The sequence below is a fragment of the Oncorhynchus kisutch genome, linkage group LG28 (assembly GCF_002021735.2).
Source record: "Oncorhynchus kisutch isolate 150728-3 linkage group LG28, Okis_V2, whole genome shotgun sequence".
Taxonomy (NCBI): Eukaryota; Metazoa; Chordata; class Actinopteri; order Salmoniformes; family Salmonidae; genus Oncorhynchus; species Oncorhynchus kisutch.
This window is the reverse complement of record NC_034201.2, coordinates 23,173,661-23,190,206: the sequence shown is the minus strand read 5'-3', so window position 1 is coordinate 23,190,206 and position 16,546 is coordinate 23,173,661. Positions and strand designations below refer to the sequence as shown.

Genomic DNA, 16,546 nt, shown 5'->3' with positions numbered 1-16,546 from the left:
TTACAAAAAAAAAAAGACATTTTCGTCTTTTGAGCTTCTAGTCATGAAATCTATGCAGCCTACTCAATCACTTTTTATAGCTACTGTTTACAGGCCTCCTGGGCCATATACAGCGTTCCTCACTGAGTTCCCTGAATTCCTATCGGACCTTGTAGTCATAGCAGATAATATTCTAATCTTTGGTGACTTTAATATTCACATGGAAAAGTCCACAGACCCACTCCAAAAGGCTTTCGGAGCCATCATCGACTCAGTGGGTTTTGTCCAACATGTCTCTGGACCCACTCACTGTCACAGTCATACGCTGGACCTAGTTTTGTCCCATGGAATAAATGTGGTGGATCTTAATGTTTTTCCTCATAATCCTGGACTATCGGACCACCATTTTATTACGTTTGCAATTGCAACAAATAATCTGCTTAGACCCCAACCAAGGAACATCAAAAGTCGTGCTATAAATTCACAGACAACACAAAGATTACTTGATGCCCTTCCAGACTCCCTCTGCCTACCCAAGGACGCCAGAGGACAAAAATCAGTTAACCACCTAACTGAGGATCTCAATCTAACCTTGCGCAATACCCTAGATGCAGTTGCACCCCTAAAAACAAAAAAATGTCTCATAAGAAACTAGCTCCCTGGTACACAGAAAATACCCGAGCTCTGAAGCAAGCTTCCAGAAAATTGGAACGGAAATGGCGCCACACCAAACTGGAAGTCTTACGACTAGCTTGGAAGGACGGTACCGTGCAGTACCGTAGAGCCCTTACTGCTGCTCGATCATCCTATTTTTCTAACTTAATTGAGGAAAATAAGAACAATCCAAAATTCCTTTTTAATACTGTCGCAAAGCTAACTAAAAAGCAGCATTCCCCAAGAGAGGATGACTTTCACTTTAGCAGTGATAAATTCATGAACTTCTTTGAGGAAAAGATTATGATTATTAGAAAGCAAATTACGGACTCCTCTTTAAACCTGCGTATTCCTCCAAACCTCAGTTGTCCTGAGTCTGCACAACTCTGCCAGGACCTAGGATCAAGAGAGACGCTCAAGTGTTTTAGTACTATATCTCTTGACACAATGATGAAAATAATCATGGCCTCTAAACCTTCAAGCTGCATACTGGACCCTATTCCAACTAAACTACTGAAAGAGCTGCTTCCTGTGCTTGGCCCTCCTATGTTGAACATAATAAACGGCTCTCTATCCACTGGATGTGTACCAAACTCACTAAAAGTGGCAGTAATAAAGCCTCTCTTGAAAAAGCCAAACCTTGACCCAGAAAATATAAAAAACTATCGGCCTATATCGAATCTTCCATTCCTCTCAAAAATTTTAGAGAAGGCTGTTGCGCAGCAACTCACTGCCTTCCTGAAGACAAACAATGTATACGAAATGCTTCAGTCTGGTTTTAGACCCCATCATAGCACTGAGACGGCACTTGTGAAGGTGGTAAATGACATTTTAATGGCATCGGACCGAGGCTCTGCATCTGTCCTCGTGCTCCTAGACCTTAGTGCTGCTTTTGATACCATCGATCACCACATTCTTTTGGAGAGATTGGAAACCCAAATTGGTCTACACGGACATGTTCTGGCCTGGTTTAGATCTTATCTGTCGGAAAGATATCAGTTTGTCTCTGTGAATGGTTTGTCCTCTGACAAATCAACTGTAAATTTCGGTGTTCCTCAAGGTTCCGTTTTAGGACCACTATTGTTTTCACTATATATTTTACCTCTTGGGGATGTTATTCGAAAACATAATGTAAACTTTCACTGCTATGCGGATGACACACAGCTGTACATTTCAATGAAACATGGTGAAGCCCCAAAATTGCCCTCGCTAGAAGCATGTGTTTCAGACATAAGGAAGTGGATGGCTGCAAACTTTCTACTATTAAACTCGGACAAAACAGAGATGCTTGTTCTAGGTCCCAAGAAACAAAGAGATCTTCTGTTGAATCTGACAATTAATCTTAATGGTTGTACAGTCGTCTCAAATAAAACTGTGAAGGACCTCGGCGTTACTCTGGACCCTGATCTCTCTTTTGAAGAACATATCAAGACCATTTCGAGGACAGCTTTTTTCCATCTACGTAACATTGCAAAAATCAGAAACTTTCTGTCCAAAAATGATGCAGAAAAATTAATCCATGCTTTTGTCACTTCTAGGTTAGACTACTGCAATGCTCTATTTTCCGGCTACCCGGATAAAGCACTAAATAAACTTCAGTTAGTGCTAAATACGGCTGCTAGAATCCTGACTAGAACCAAAAAATTTGATCATATTACTCCAGTACTAGCCTCTCTACACTGGCTTCCTGTCAAAGCAAGGGCTGATTTCAAGGTTTTACTGCTAACCTACAAAGCATTACATGGGCTTGATCCTACCTATCTCTCTGATTTGGTCCTGCCGTACATACCTACACGTACGCTACGGTCACAAGACGCAGGCCTCTTAATTGTCCCTAGAATTTCTAAGCAAACAGCTGGAGGCAGGGCTTTCTCCTATAGAGCTCCATTTTTATGGAACGGTCTGCCTACCCATGTCAGAGACGCAAACTCGGTCTCAACCTTTAAGTCTTTACTGAAGACTCATCTCTTCAGTGGGTCATATGATTGAGTGTAGTCTGGCCCAGGAGTGGGAAGGTGAACGGAAAGGCTCTGGAGCAACGAACCGCCCTTGCTGTCTCTGCCTGGCCGGTTCCCCTCTTTCCACTGGGATTCTCTGCCTCTAACCCTATTACAGGGGCTGAGTCACTGGCTTGCTGGGGCTCTCTCATGCCGTCCCTGGAGGGGGTGCGTCACCTGAGTGGGTTGATTCACTGTTGTGGTCATCCTGTCTGGGTTGGCGCCCCCCCCCTTGGGTTGTGCCGTGGCGGAGATCTTTGTGGGCTATACTCAGCCTTGTCTCAGGATGGTAAGTTGGTGGTTGAAGATATCCCTCTAGTGGTGTGGGGGCTGTGCTTTGGCAAAGTGGGTGGGGTTATATCCTTCCTGTTTGGCCCTGTCCGGGGGTGTCCTCGGATGGGGCCACAGTGTCTCCTGACCCCTCCTGTCTCAGCCTCCAGTATTTATGCTGCAGTAGTTTATGTGTCGGGGGGCTGGGGTCAGTTTGTTATATCTGGAGTACTTCTCCTGTCCTATTCGGTGTCCTGTGTGAATCTAAGTGTGCGTTCTCTAATTCTCTCCTTCTCTCTTTCTTTCTCTCTCTCGGAGGACCTGAGCCCTAGGACCATGCCCCAGGACTACCTGACATGATGACTCCTTGCTGTCCCCAGTCCACCTGGCCATGCTGCTGTTCCAGTTTCAACTGACCTGAGCCCTAGGACCATGCCCCAGGACTACCTGACATGATGACTCCTTGCTGTCCCCAGTCTACCTGGCCATGCTGCTGCTCCAGTTTCAACTTCCACCTGACTGTGCTGCTGCTCTAGTTTCAACTGTTCTGCCTTATTATTATTCGACCATGCTGGTCATTTATGAACATTTGAACATCTTGGCCATGTTCTGTTATAATCTCCACCCGGCACAGCCAGAAGAGGACTGGCCACCCCACATAGCCTGGTTCCTCTCTAGGTTTCTTCCTAGGTATTGGCCTTTCTAGGGAGTTTTTCCTAGCCACCGTGCTTCTACACCTGCATTGCTTGCTGTTTGGGGTTTTAGGCTGGGTTTCTGTACAGCACTTTGAGATATCAGCTGATGTACGAAGGGCTATATAAATAAATTGGATTTGTGTGAATGTTATTTATTTTCCATCACTTTTTGTGTTTTTACTCCCCCTCTCTTCATTTGCTCTCCCTTCCCTCCAGAACATGCCAATTTTTATTTTATATTTTCTCCACGTTCTCCACAGGATAACCCTTGAGATTATGACCCTGCAGCCCAAGTGTGAGGATGTAGAAACAGCGGAGGGTGTAGCTATTACTGTCACTGGGGTGGCACAGGTAAAACACCTAACTACTGTACCACATCTACCTTCTGGGAATGGACTGGAATGCCTCTTTCAGCTCAAATTGGGATGGGGTTCAGCCTCTATACCCTCCCTCCCCTCCTATGCCTCCCTTCTCCCCTACCCCCCAGCACCCCCAAGGGGGACTGGTGCCATAGCCATGACTGAGGTTCAATCATTCTCCTGATAGAAGTTACAACAGAACAATTGCCTCCATCAATTATTACATTTCATTATTTTTAATATTATAATATTATTAACTATAATCCATAGTTGCAATCTTAGGTATACAACTAGAAATATGCCAAGTCACCACAATTTTCCAAAATGGAGATATATGTTTCATTATTGCAAAGGTTGTGACTAGAGCGAGTACAACTATACCCGGAAGTGACTTTTCATAGCATGTTAGGAGAGCATTTTAGCTAACCTTAACCCTTTTACTAACCTTATCCTAAGTCTCCTAACCTGCCATGTTAATTCTCCTAACCTGCTGTGTAAATTCTCCTAGCCTGCTACAAAAAAGTAACTTCCAGTCGTAGCTGTACTCTCTTTAGTCAGAATTTGTTGCAAGGGTTTAGTTATTTCAGACCCTGTTTGCTTTACACTAAACATTAAGGCCTGTGTAAAGTGAAATGTTTGTATTTGTGGTCAAGTGTAAATATGGAGTAAACACCATAGAGCGTGTAGTCTCACATCCCTGGTTGGATACAGTACTTTACAAACAGGGTTTGTTAGAATCAAAAAAGTGTAATCTCCTTGCTAAAATTATTTGTCCATGTCTATTACTAAATAGACCCTATATTGCTCAAGCAGGAATTATAGTGATGTATCTAATGTCCATGAATATCACGTTGCACTAGCTGTTTGTGGAGAATGACTGACCCTCGTATCAAGGCAGAAACAGTCCCGACAGACATTTCTGACTTGAATGGTGTCTTCCTTAAAGGGGTACAGGGAAGAAGAATAAAGCCTGGCATGTTTCTTTTGCATCCAAACATTTGCATTCCTTATTTTTACAGTCATACATTTTTTGTAATATTTTCTCTGTGTTAAAATCCTGATTTAATTGTGTTAACCCCCCTAGTGCCAATCTGCAGTGAAAATTTTATTAAAATTGGTGTCACATGGATTGACGCTGGAGAGATGAAGCAGGTACAGGGAGTCAAACCTTTAATAAGGAACGGACATGGAACAGCGTCAACATACAAGAACACAATCATTGCATCAGCAGGGAACCTGACAAATATAGAGGAAGTAATAAACAGATGATAAGTGAGTCCAATATCGCTGAAGCGCGTGACGAGGGAAGGTGGCAGGTGTGCGTAATTGATGGCAGGATTGCGTGATGCAGGGCAGCCTGGCACCCTCAAGCACCAGTGGAGGGAAGAGTGGGAGCAGGCGTGACAGGAAACCCCCCCCCCCAGGGGCGCCACCCGGCGTCTAGGGGCGCCAACCGGCCGAGACATGTGCGCTGGGCAAGCCAACGAACCGGCAGGAGTGAGAGCAGTGAGAGCCTGGCGAGCCGGCTGAGGCATGGAAGCCAGACAATCCGACTGAGGCAAGACGCCTGTCGATCCTTCTGCAGAGAGGGAGCCCGATGATCCGGTGGAGAGTGACGTGGGATGGTAAGCTGCCAGGCCAACCAAGGCAAGGAAACCTCTCGAGCCAGCCAGGGCGTGAAAGCCCGACGGGCTGGCTTAGGCGCCCCCGGTTCCATCGACGGCGGAATCCTCCCCGACGTCACCAACAAAACAAAAAAATTCCTGGACCGGCTGGGTGAACAAGAACTGACGATCCGGCTGAGACCTGACGTGGGATGGGCGCCATCCGAGCCAACTGGGGCAAGGAAACCTCTCGAGCCAGCTAGGGTGTGGAATCCCGACGAGCTGGCTAGGCACCCCTGGTTCCATCGGTGGCGACTCAGAGCCGATGTCATCATACCAACCGGAATGCCAGTACTCCCCGATGCTTCGTGTGATGGCGGATGCATTCTGTCCCATGGAATTGATGCTGGAGAGACGAAGCAGGTACGGGGAGTAAAACATTTAATAAGGAACGGACATGGAACGAGACAGGAACAGCATCAGCATAGAAGAAAAGAAAGACAAAAAACAATTTGTCAAAAGTTCAAGTGTTCCTGCAATTTACTTTATTACTTTAGATTTTATTTATTCGTTCTCGCTGGACATTTCTGTCTTATTTATGACTAATCTGGTCTATAATTTGTAATTCATTACAACCAATTCCATTACTTCTAACCCAGTGCCAGTTGTGTGATGTTCCCTTTTCTTAGTTTCCTAGTCTGTCCAGTGGGCTTGACTACAATGAGCCCACTGTCACTGATGCAGAGGGAGCTTTAACGATGAACTTCTCTAACAAGGTCCATCATCAGGTCTCTCTCTATCTGATTGGACGAGCCTATACAAGCCTCCTGTCCTGGTTTCTATGGTAACGGAGTTATGTGGCGACTCAAGTTTACAGTCTTTGACATTGTATTTTAATGAGAAGATACCAACTCAAAGTAGTGGTTTGAGTTGGGACAGTGCAGATTTGGATAATGGAAAGTGGATATACCCACCTTCCTTTGACCTTAAACACACCCATATGGTGTCACATATTTCTCAAATGATATGACCTTTTACTATAATATTAAGAGATATAAATGAGTTTCCACATGTTTGTGAAACTGGAAGAGTCAGTTTGTCTCTTGGCAACCTCCTAAGTGGGCGGCTGTAAAGTAAACCATGCTTCCATTTCAACCAGATGTCAGGGAAAGAAATAAAACATCTATTAAAAAAATGAGAGCAGTTTCTCATGAAAGTCATTATCATCTTGGAGTGTGAAAAAGTAGGAAATGGTTGTTTAAATAATTAAATAAGCAGGAAATAGATGTGTATTATTTCCGATCATTGGTCTCATATTTCCAGTTTCATGGTTTTTATTTTGTAATGTACCCTGCCCACCACAGGAGGTTGGTGGCACCTTAATTGAGGAGGACAGGCTCGTGGTAATGGCTGGAGTGGAATCGGTGGAATGGTATCAAATACATCAAACATAGTTTCCATGTGTTTGATGTCATTCCTTTTGCTCCTTTCCAGACATTATTATGAGCCGTCCTCCCCTCCGCAGCCTCCACTGCTGCACACCCTTTCAGGGCATGCTGAAGGAACCTTGGTGTTTGAAGGGGGGGGGGGGGGGGGGGGGGTGGAGCCAGGGCACATTTGCATGGGTCCTCGTCTCAGTTCTGGCCTTCACTTGGCATAGCTCCCCCTGCTGTCTATGTCAGGTGGTCTGTCTGTCTGTGGTAATTTGTAATCAGTGTTTTCAAGGAATGATTGCCATCTCCCCTCCCATTACACTGTGATTCCTCTCAGCCCATTTCTGAATGCATGCCTCATTGGAGTCAATGTCCAGTCACATTTCTCACCTCAGGACCAGCTCGCTCTCTTTCCTTTCAGCTGCAGCAGACAACACAACCGCCATTGACTTGTTTACCTTTAAAATGATTTATTCAATGATTGATTGAATAGGGCCAATATGAAGATATCTTATCTCCTCTGACTCGGTTTATCCTCACCTTTAGTACTTCTGTTGTTTTATTAGTAACCTGAAAAGACTCTTGACTATATCTCACGTGGATAATATGCACCAGGCCAGAGTTTACACATTTTCTTATGGCTCAGTTATATTCAGGATTTCTACTGCTTGTTATTAACACAGAAACCCACGTCTAGCCTCTTCATTACCGAACTGTCTCACTCAGTCTTTACTAAGACCAGGGTGGAATCTCAAGTATTTTCCTCAGATTCTTCTCTCCTTGCCTAATTTTTAAAACATCAGATGGAAACAAACAGTATTGGAGGACATCTTCTCCTCTGATCTTCTCCTCCAATATTCTCGTGTCCTCTTATGTTTTGAGAAGGAGGCAAGCAGAGAGGAATCGAGGAAAATGATTTTAAGATCGTGTTTTGTGTACCACAACATTCCCACAACATGAGCAATGACTGCAGTCCTCAGTATGAAGAGATGTTTCTGAGTGGAGTTTGGCCTTGAGGAGAGTGAATAGTGGTGGAAAAGTACCCAATTGTTATAAACTCAGCAAAAAAAGGAACGTCCTCTCACTGTCAACTGCGTTTATTTTCAGCAAACTTAACACGTGTAAATATTTGTATGAACATAACAAGATTCAACAACTGAGACATAAACTGAACAAGTTCCACAGACATGTGACTAACATGAAATGGTATAATGTGTCCCTGAACAAAGGGGGGAGGGTCAAAATCAAAAGTAACAGTCAGTATCTGGTGTGGCCACCAGCTGCATTAAGTACTGCAGTGCATCTCCTCCTCATGGACTGCACCAGATATTCCAGTTTTTGCTGTGAGATGTTACCCCACTCTTCCACCAAGGCACCTGCAAGTTCCCGGACATTTCTGGGGGTATGGCCCTAGCCCTCACCTCCGATCCAGCAGGTCTCAGAAGTGCTCGATGGGATTGAGATCCGGGCTCTTCGCTGGCCATGGCAGAACACTGACATTCCTGTCTTGCAGGAAACCACGCACAGAACAAGCAGTATGGCTGGTGGCATTGTCATGCTGGAGGGTCATGTAAGGCTGAGCCTGCAAGAAGAGTACCATATGACGGAGGGGGATGTCTTCCCTGCAACGCACAGCATTGAGATTGCCTGCAATGACAACAAGCTCAGTCCGATGATGCTGTGACATACCACCCCAGACCATGACGGACCCTCCACCTCCAAATCGATCCAACTCAAGAGTACAGGCCTCTGTGTAACGCTCATTCCTTCGACGATAAACGCGAGTCCGACCATCACCCCTGGTGAGACAAAACTGTGACTCGTCAGAGAAGAGCACTTTTTTACAGTCCTGTCTGGTCCAGCGATGGTGGGTTTGTGCGAAGGAAAATTGTGCATTCCTGGTGTGACTCGGGCAGTTGTTGTTGCCATCCTGTACCTGTCCCGCAGGTGTGATGTTCGGATGTACCGATCCTGTGCAGGTGTTGTTACACGTGGTCTGCCACTTCGAGGACGATCAGCTGTCTGTCCTGTCTCCCTGTAGCGCTGTCTTAGGTGTCTCACTGTACTGACATTGCAATTTATTGCCCTGGCAACATCTGCAGTCCTCATGCCTCCTTGCAGCATGCCTAAGGCACGTTCACGCAGATGAACAGTGACCCTGGGCATCTTTCTTTTGGTGTTTTTCAGAGTCAGTAGAAAGGCCTCTCTCTAGCTGTTAGTGTCTTAAAGACCGTTCCACAGATGCATGTTCATTAATTGTTTGTGGTTTATGGAACAAGCATGTTTAAACCATTTACAATGAAGATCTGTGAAGTTATTTGGATTTTTACTTAATTATTTTTGAAAGACAGGGTCCTTTTTTTGCTGAGTTTTATAAACAGCACATTGTTACCACTCATTTATTAGCTCTCCCTACAGTGGCTTGCACAACCATTCCATATGTGATCCCCTTACCTACCCCCTAGCCAAGTATATTATAACTCCACGATACCGCATCAGCTGAGTTGAGTGCAGACTGGAGTTTTTGTTAGTGTCGTTAAGACACAGCTTACAGATGGTAGGCAATTAAGGTCACAGTTATGAAAACTTAGGACACTAAAGAGGCCTTTCTACTGACTCTGAAAAACACCAAACGAAAGATGCCCAAGGTCCCTTCATCTGTGTGAACATGCCTTAGGCATGCTGCAAAGGAGGCATGAGGACTGCAGATGTGGCCAGGGCAATAAATTGCAATGTCCGTTCTCTGACAAGTCGCTGTTTTGTCTCAACAGGGGTGATGGTCGGATTCGCGTTTATCGTCGAAGGAATGCTCGTTACACCAAGGCCTGTACTCTTGAGTTGGATCGATTTGGAGGTAGATGGTCCGTCATGGTCTGGGGTGGTGTGTCACAGCATCATCAGACTGAGCTTGTTGCCATTGCAGGAAATCTCAACGCTGTGCGTTACAGGGAAGACATCCTCCTCCCTCAAATGGTACTCTTCCTGCAGGCTCATCCTTACATGACCCTCCAGCATGACAATGCCACCAACCATATTGCTCATTCTGTGGGTGTTTTCTTGCAAGACAGGATTCTCACTGTTCTGCCATGGCCAGCGAAGAGCCTGGATCTCAATCCCATTGAGCACGTCTGAGACCTGTTGGATCGGAGGGTGAGGGATGGGCCATTCCCCCAGAAATGTCCGGGAACTTGCAGGTGCCTTGGTGGAAGAGTGGGGTAACATCTCACAGCAAGAACTGGCAAATCTGGTGCAGTCCATGAGGAGGAGATGCACTGCAGTACTTAGTATCTGGTGTGGCGTTGCATTGACTGTTACTTTTGATTTTGACCCCCCCCCCACTTTTGTTCAGGGACACATTATTCAATTTCTGTTAGTCACATGTCTGTGGAACTTGTTCAGTTTATGTCTCAGTTGTTGAATCTTGTTATGTTCATACAAATATTTACACGTACTAAGTTTGCTGAAAATAAAAGCAGTTGACATTGAGAGGACATTTCTTTTTTTGCTGAGTTTATAACTACAGATAGAGTATGTTCACATTTTAGGGAATAAAATAACTAGGTATAATGTGCATACATGGCTTTTTTTTTTTAAGACCTATAATCACATAGATTAGCCAGTGTAGTTATGTGTCTGAAGTGCTAATCAGATTATGTTGATGTTGCTCAGATGATTTCAGTGTATTATTTAGCTGGCTAACATCTGACAATGTTGTCTATTACCCTGGCTCCAGGTGAAGGTGATGGTAGACAATGAGCTGCTGGGCTATGCCTGTGAACAGTTCCTGGGGAAATCTGTGATGGAGATAAAGAGTGTCATTCTGCAGACCCTGGAGGGTCATTTACGCTCTATTCTCGGTAGGGACCTTCTGATAGACACGGGCTGTTGCTCAGTACTATTGGGTCTCAGAGGAGTATTACTATTAGGTCATGCTATAGAACTTTAAACCATTTGACATGTTCTCAGGAAATCAAATTCTATATGCCATATAATTTATGCATGTACTCCTCGGACCCTTAGGCTCTGGTTTAACTCTGATATAGGATACTAAGAATTTTACAATGTACAACTCATTTAAATAAATCACCACTTCAGATAGAGGAATCCATATCAGTCTATGGTTAGTGACCCAGCCAGACACTGACCCCAGTCCTATGTTCCAGGTACTCTGACGGTGGAGCAGATCTACCAGGACAGAGACAGATTTGCTGCTCTGGTGAGGGAGGTGGCAGCGCCCGACGTGGGCCACATGGGCATTGAGATCCTCAGCTTCACCATCAAGGTAAGAGACAGGGGCACAGTCATCCTATTGCAGCTTTATACACTTAAAGTGACACCACTTGCCGCACAATGACTGAGGGCCTCTGTTTTATCCCTGTCTTTGTCAGGATGTTTATGATAAAGTGGAGTACCTGAGTTCCTTGGGCAAGAGTCAGACAGCTGCAGTACAGCGAGACGCAGACATCGGAGTGGCCGAGGCAGGGAGAGACGCAGGAATCAGGGTAAGATATATCCTGCAAACAAGTAGATTCCCTGAATGTGTCGCAGTACATCGCACTCAGTATTGATGTTAGTCTTTGCTACACTGAATCTTCTCTTCTCATCTTGTGGTCTGTGCCCCCAATAGGAAGCAGAATGTAAGAAAGAGATGATGGACATCAAGTTCCAAGCAGATACCAAGATGGCCGACTCTAAGAGAGGGTTGGAGATGCAGAAGGCTGCTTTCAATCAAGAAGTCAACACAAAGGTATCAGACATGGGCATCATTGCTCTAGATTAGATTCACCTAGTAGTCAATCGATGACATCAAATCTACACCTAATGAAAACACCTTTATAAGAGATTCACCCTGGTCATATTCATTAGTGCACACCAAAGCTAAACGTTTTTCAAAGGAAAGGGAACTACCGGGACAAGTTCAGGTAGTCCCTTTTCGTTTCAGCACATTGGATTCCATTTAATTCCTGGTGAATATCACCGCTGCCTTTTCTCCCCCCCCCCTCCCAGAAAGCAGAGGCCCAGCTGGCCTACGAGCTGCAGGCTGCCAAGGAGCAGCAGAAGATCCGTCTGGAGGAGATCGAGATCGAGGTGGTTCAGAGGAAGAAGCAGATCACCATTGAGGAGAAGGAGATTGACCGCACTGAGAAGGAGCTGATCGCCACGGTCAAGAGGCCGGCCGAGTCTGAGGCCTACAAGATGCAACAGCTGGCCGAGGGACAGAAGTGAGTGACCAATCACTGAGCCGCTCCCAGAATGCATGGAAAATAAGGACAATGTGTATGCTCGTTCAAATTCTGGGTGCAACGCAGGGTGAGTAAACCACCACAGGAGCCTAGAGTGTCTGCATTTCAAGCATCTATGCAGCAAATAAGTTACACTCAGACATCAAATCAAATCACATGTATTTATATAGCCCTTCGTACATCAGCTGATATCTCAAAGTGCTGTACAGAAACCCAGCCTAAAACCCCAAACAGCAAGCAATGCAGGTGTAGAAGCACGGTGGCTAGGAAAAACTCCCTAGAAAGGCCAAAACCTAGGAAGAAACCTAGAGAGGAACCAGGCTATGTGGGGTGGCCAGTCCTCTTCTGGCTGTGCCGGGTGGAGATTATAACAGTATATGGCCAAGATGTTCAAATGTTCATAAATGACCAGCATGGTCAAATAATAAAAAGGCAGAACAGTTGAAACTGGAGCAGCAGCACGGCTAGGTGGACTGGGGACAGCAAGGAGTCATCATGTCAGGTAGTCCTGAGGCATGGTCCTAGGGCTCAGGTCCTCCGAGAGAGAGAAAGAAAGAGAGAATTAGAGAGAGCACACTTAAATTTACACAGAACACCGAATAGGACAGGAGAAGTACTCCAGATATAACAAACTGACCCTAGCCCCCTGACACATAAACTACTGCAGCATAAATACTGGAGGCTGAGACAGGAGGGGTCAGGAGACACTGTGGCCCCATCCGAGGACACCACCGGACAGGGCCAAACAGGAAGGATATAACCCCACCCACTTTGCCAAAGCACAGCCCCCACACCACTAGAGGGATATCTTCAACCACCAACTTACCATCCTGAGACCAGGCCGAGTATAGCCCACAAAGATCTCCGCCACGGCACAACCCAAGGGGGGGCGCACTTAAATTTACACAGAACACCGAATAGGACAGGAGAAGTACTCCAGATATAACAAACTGACCCTAGCCCCCTGACACATAAACTACTGCAGCATAAATACTGGAGGCTGAGACAGGAGGGGTCAGGAGACACTGTGGCCCCATCCGAGGACACCACCGGACAGGGCCAAACAGGAAGGATATAACCCCACCCACTTTGCCAAAGCACAGCCCCCACACCACTAGAGGGATATCTTCAACCACCAACTTACCATCCTGAGACCAGGCCGAGTATAGCCCACAAAGATCTCCGCCACGGCACAACCCAAGGGGGGGCGCACTTAAATTTACACAGAACACCGAATAGGACAGGAGAAGTACTCCAGATATAACAAACTGACCCTAGCCCCCTGACACATAAACTACTGCAGCATAAATACTGGAGGCTGAGACAGGAGGGGCTGAACATCTTGGCCATATACTGTTATAATCTCCACCCGGCACAGCCAGAAGAGGACTGGCCAGGAAGCCAGACAGGAAGATCACATCAGTGACTCAACCCACTCAAGTGACGCACCCCTCCTAGGGACGGTATGAAAGTGCCCCAGTAAACCAGTGACTCAGCCCCTGTAATAGGGTTAGAGGCAGAGAATCCCAGTGGAAAGAGGGGAACTGGCCAGGCAGAGACAGCAAGGGCGGTTCGTTGCTCCAGAGCCTTTCCGTTCACCTTCCCACTCCTGGACCAGACTACACTCAATCATATGACCAACTGAAGAGATGAGTCTTCAGTAAAGACCGAGTTTGCATCTCTCACATGGGTAGGCAGACCATTTCATAAAAATGGAGCTCTATAGGAGAAAGCCCTGCCTCCAGCTGTTTGCTTAGAAATTCTAGGGACAATTAGGAGGCCTGCGTCTTGTGACCGTAGCGTACGTGTAGGTATGTACGGCAGGACCAAATCTGAGAGATAGGTAGGAGCAAGCCCATGTAATGCTTTGTAGGTTAGCAGTAAAACCTTAAAATCAGCCCTTGCCTTGACAGGAAGCCAGTGTAGGGAGGCTAGCACTGGAGTAATATGATCAAATTTTTTGGTTCTAGTCAGGATTCTAGCAGACGTATTTAGCACTAACTGAAGTTTATTTTGTGCTTTATCCGGGTAGCCGGAAAGTAGAGCATTGCAGTAGTCTAAACTAGAAGTGACAAAAGCATGGATTAATTTTTCTGCATCATTTTTGGACAGAAAGTTTCTGATTTTTGTTACGTAGATGGAAAAAAGCTGTCCTTGAAATGGTCTTGATATGTTCTTCAACAGAGAGATCAGGGTCCAGAGTAACGCCGAGGTCCTTCAGTTTTATTTGAGACGACTGTACAACCATTAAGATTAATTGTCAGATTCAACAGACATAGGTCTAGGATAAGCTTAGCCTTTTCAAAATCATAACCAAAATACAAAACGGATCAGTGTGTAGGGGCAACTTCATCTCACATTTGCAGTAGTAGCTAAGCAAATCGAATTGTCACATGCTTCGTAAACAATAGGTATTGAGTCAATATGCAGGGGTACGAGGTAATTGAGTTACATTTGTCCACATTTTTGGGAATAAAATAAGTAGGATTTGAATACATGGCATTTTAATAAATATCCTATAATCACTGTCTGTACTGCTAACTAGATGATGTTGATGTTGCTCAGACTATGTTTTAGTGTATTAAGTTCTAGTTAACAGCTGACAATGTTGTCTATTACCCTGGCTCCAGGGCTATTACCCTGGCTCCTTATTTACAATGACGACCTAGGAACAGTGGGTTGACTGCCTTGTTCAGGGGCATTTTGATAGATTTTTACCTTGTCAGCTCGGGGATTCAATATAGCAGCCTTTCAGTTACTGGCCCAATGCTCTAACCACTAGGCTACCTGCCACCCCCTTATGGCTTGTGGGTAGAAGCTGTTCAGGGTCCTGTTGGTTCCAGACTTGGTGCATCGGTACCGCTTGCCTTGCGGTAGCAGAGAAAAAAGTCTATGACTTGTGTGGCTGGAGCCTTTGACCATTTTTAGGTCCTTCCTCTGACACCGCCTGGTATAGAGGTCCTGGATGGCAGGGAGCAATGGTATGCACTATCCTCTTTAGCGCCTTGCGGTCAGATGCCAAGCAGTTGCTATACCATACGGCGATGCAGCCAGTCAAGATGCTCTCAATGGTGCAGCTGTATAACTTTTTGAGGATCCGAGGTCCCATGCCAAATCTTTTCAGCTTCCTGAGGGAGACGAGATGTTGTTGTGCCCTCCTTACGACTGTGTTGGTGTGTGTGGACCATGATCGATCCTTAGTGATGTGGTTTAAACCAAATTATAGCTATGATTTAGGTGTGTAGCAGATGTTCATACTGTAGTTCAATGAAATCTAGTCTGCAATCTAATGATGTTGTTCGAGTTAAACCCTTTACATGCCCTCCTGCCAACCCCTGAACAGGATGAAGAAGGTGCTGACGGCCCAAGCGGAGGCAGAGAAAATCCGTCGTATCGGAGAGGCAGAGGCCGGTTCCATAGAGGCTATAGGGAAGGCTGAGGCTGAAAAGATGAGGCTGAAGGCTGAGGCCTACCAGCATTATGGAGAGGCTGCCAAGACTGCTCTGGTCCTAGAGGCCCTGCCTAAGGTCAGTGTGTCAGGACTGAGGGGCATTTAACACTTTATACCTTGTGTTGTGGTAAGGACGAGCTGACATAGAGCTGCACACAATCATTTGGTATAATGTGTGTGACAGCTTTTGGACATGAAAAAATGGAAGATTAAAAATAAAAATATTAATGTTATTAAGTTCTCTCAGAAGAACACCCAGGTGAAGAAGGTTTGTGTCATTGTGTTGGTACAGATTGCTGGCAAGGTGGCGGCACCCCTGGCCCAGACCAATGAGATTGTCATCCTGAGCGGGGACGGTAGTCGTGTGACCGGCGAGGTTAACCGCCTATTGGCTGAGCTCCCCGTGTCCGTCAACGCTCTCACAGGGGTGGACCTGATGAAGGTGAGGGGGGAGGGGAGGAGGGAGGGAGTACGTTCACATTCCAGGGGGGTCAGTAGAATGTAGAGAGCGATACCCCGCCCATACTCATAATCACTGCAGGTGTGTGAACACATTCCATCTATCCAGCCTCAGCTAGCTAGGTTTATAAGGCTGAATCTACAGTAGGCCTATACATAAACATTTGCACTTTTGTACACAATAGAAATACAATTTTGCTGTGAAGTCCATGTCGAATTGCAGTCATTCCAGAGCATACTCCCTACAGATCCTACCATGTTTCATCCCTAACTACACTCAGTTTCCGCACTCTGTGTGTCCCAAATAGCATCCTATTCCCTATGTAAATATTTGGGACAAAGCCTGAGTAATGTGCAAATAGCCAGTTGATGGCAATGGGCCAACTTTTTGATTCTCACTAA

General features: G+C 45.7%; 1 protein-coding gene across 9 annotated transcripts in view; it reads left to right on the top strand.

Annotated features, from left to right (window-relative positions):
- The window catches only part of LOC109872901 (flotillin-2a-like), a 37,993-nt gene that overhangs the window by 17,140 nt on the left and 4,307 nt on the right, over positions 1-16,546 (top strand). The window contains exons 3-11 of one of the 9 annotated variants that reach the window (XM_031808317.1): positions 3,856-3,946; positions 6,224-6,402; positions 10,725-10,848; positions 11,155-11,273; positions 11,380-11,493; positions 11,619-11,738; positions 11,999-12,213; positions 15,578-15,761; positions 15,978-16,127. In XM_031808317.1, coding sequence (XP_031664177.1) covers positions 6,400-6,402; positions 10,725-10,848; positions 11,155-11,273; positions 11,380-11,493; positions 11,619-11,738; positions 11,999-12,213; positions 15,578-15,761; positions 15,978-16,127 — 1,029 coding nt within the window. In that variant the 5' untranslated portion in view covers positions 3,856-3,946; positions 6,224-6,399. Of the gene's footprint in view, positions 1-3,218; positions 3,947-5,255; positions 5,982-6,223; positions 6,403-10,724; positions 10,849-11,154; positions 11,274-11,379; positions 11,494-11,618; positions 11,739-11,998; positions 12,302-15,577; positions 15,762-15,977; positions 16,128-16,546 lie in introns of those variants that run through there. The other 8 variants (XM_031808316.1, XM_020464327.2, XM_020464325.2 and 5 more) reach the window with 8 other exon arrangements.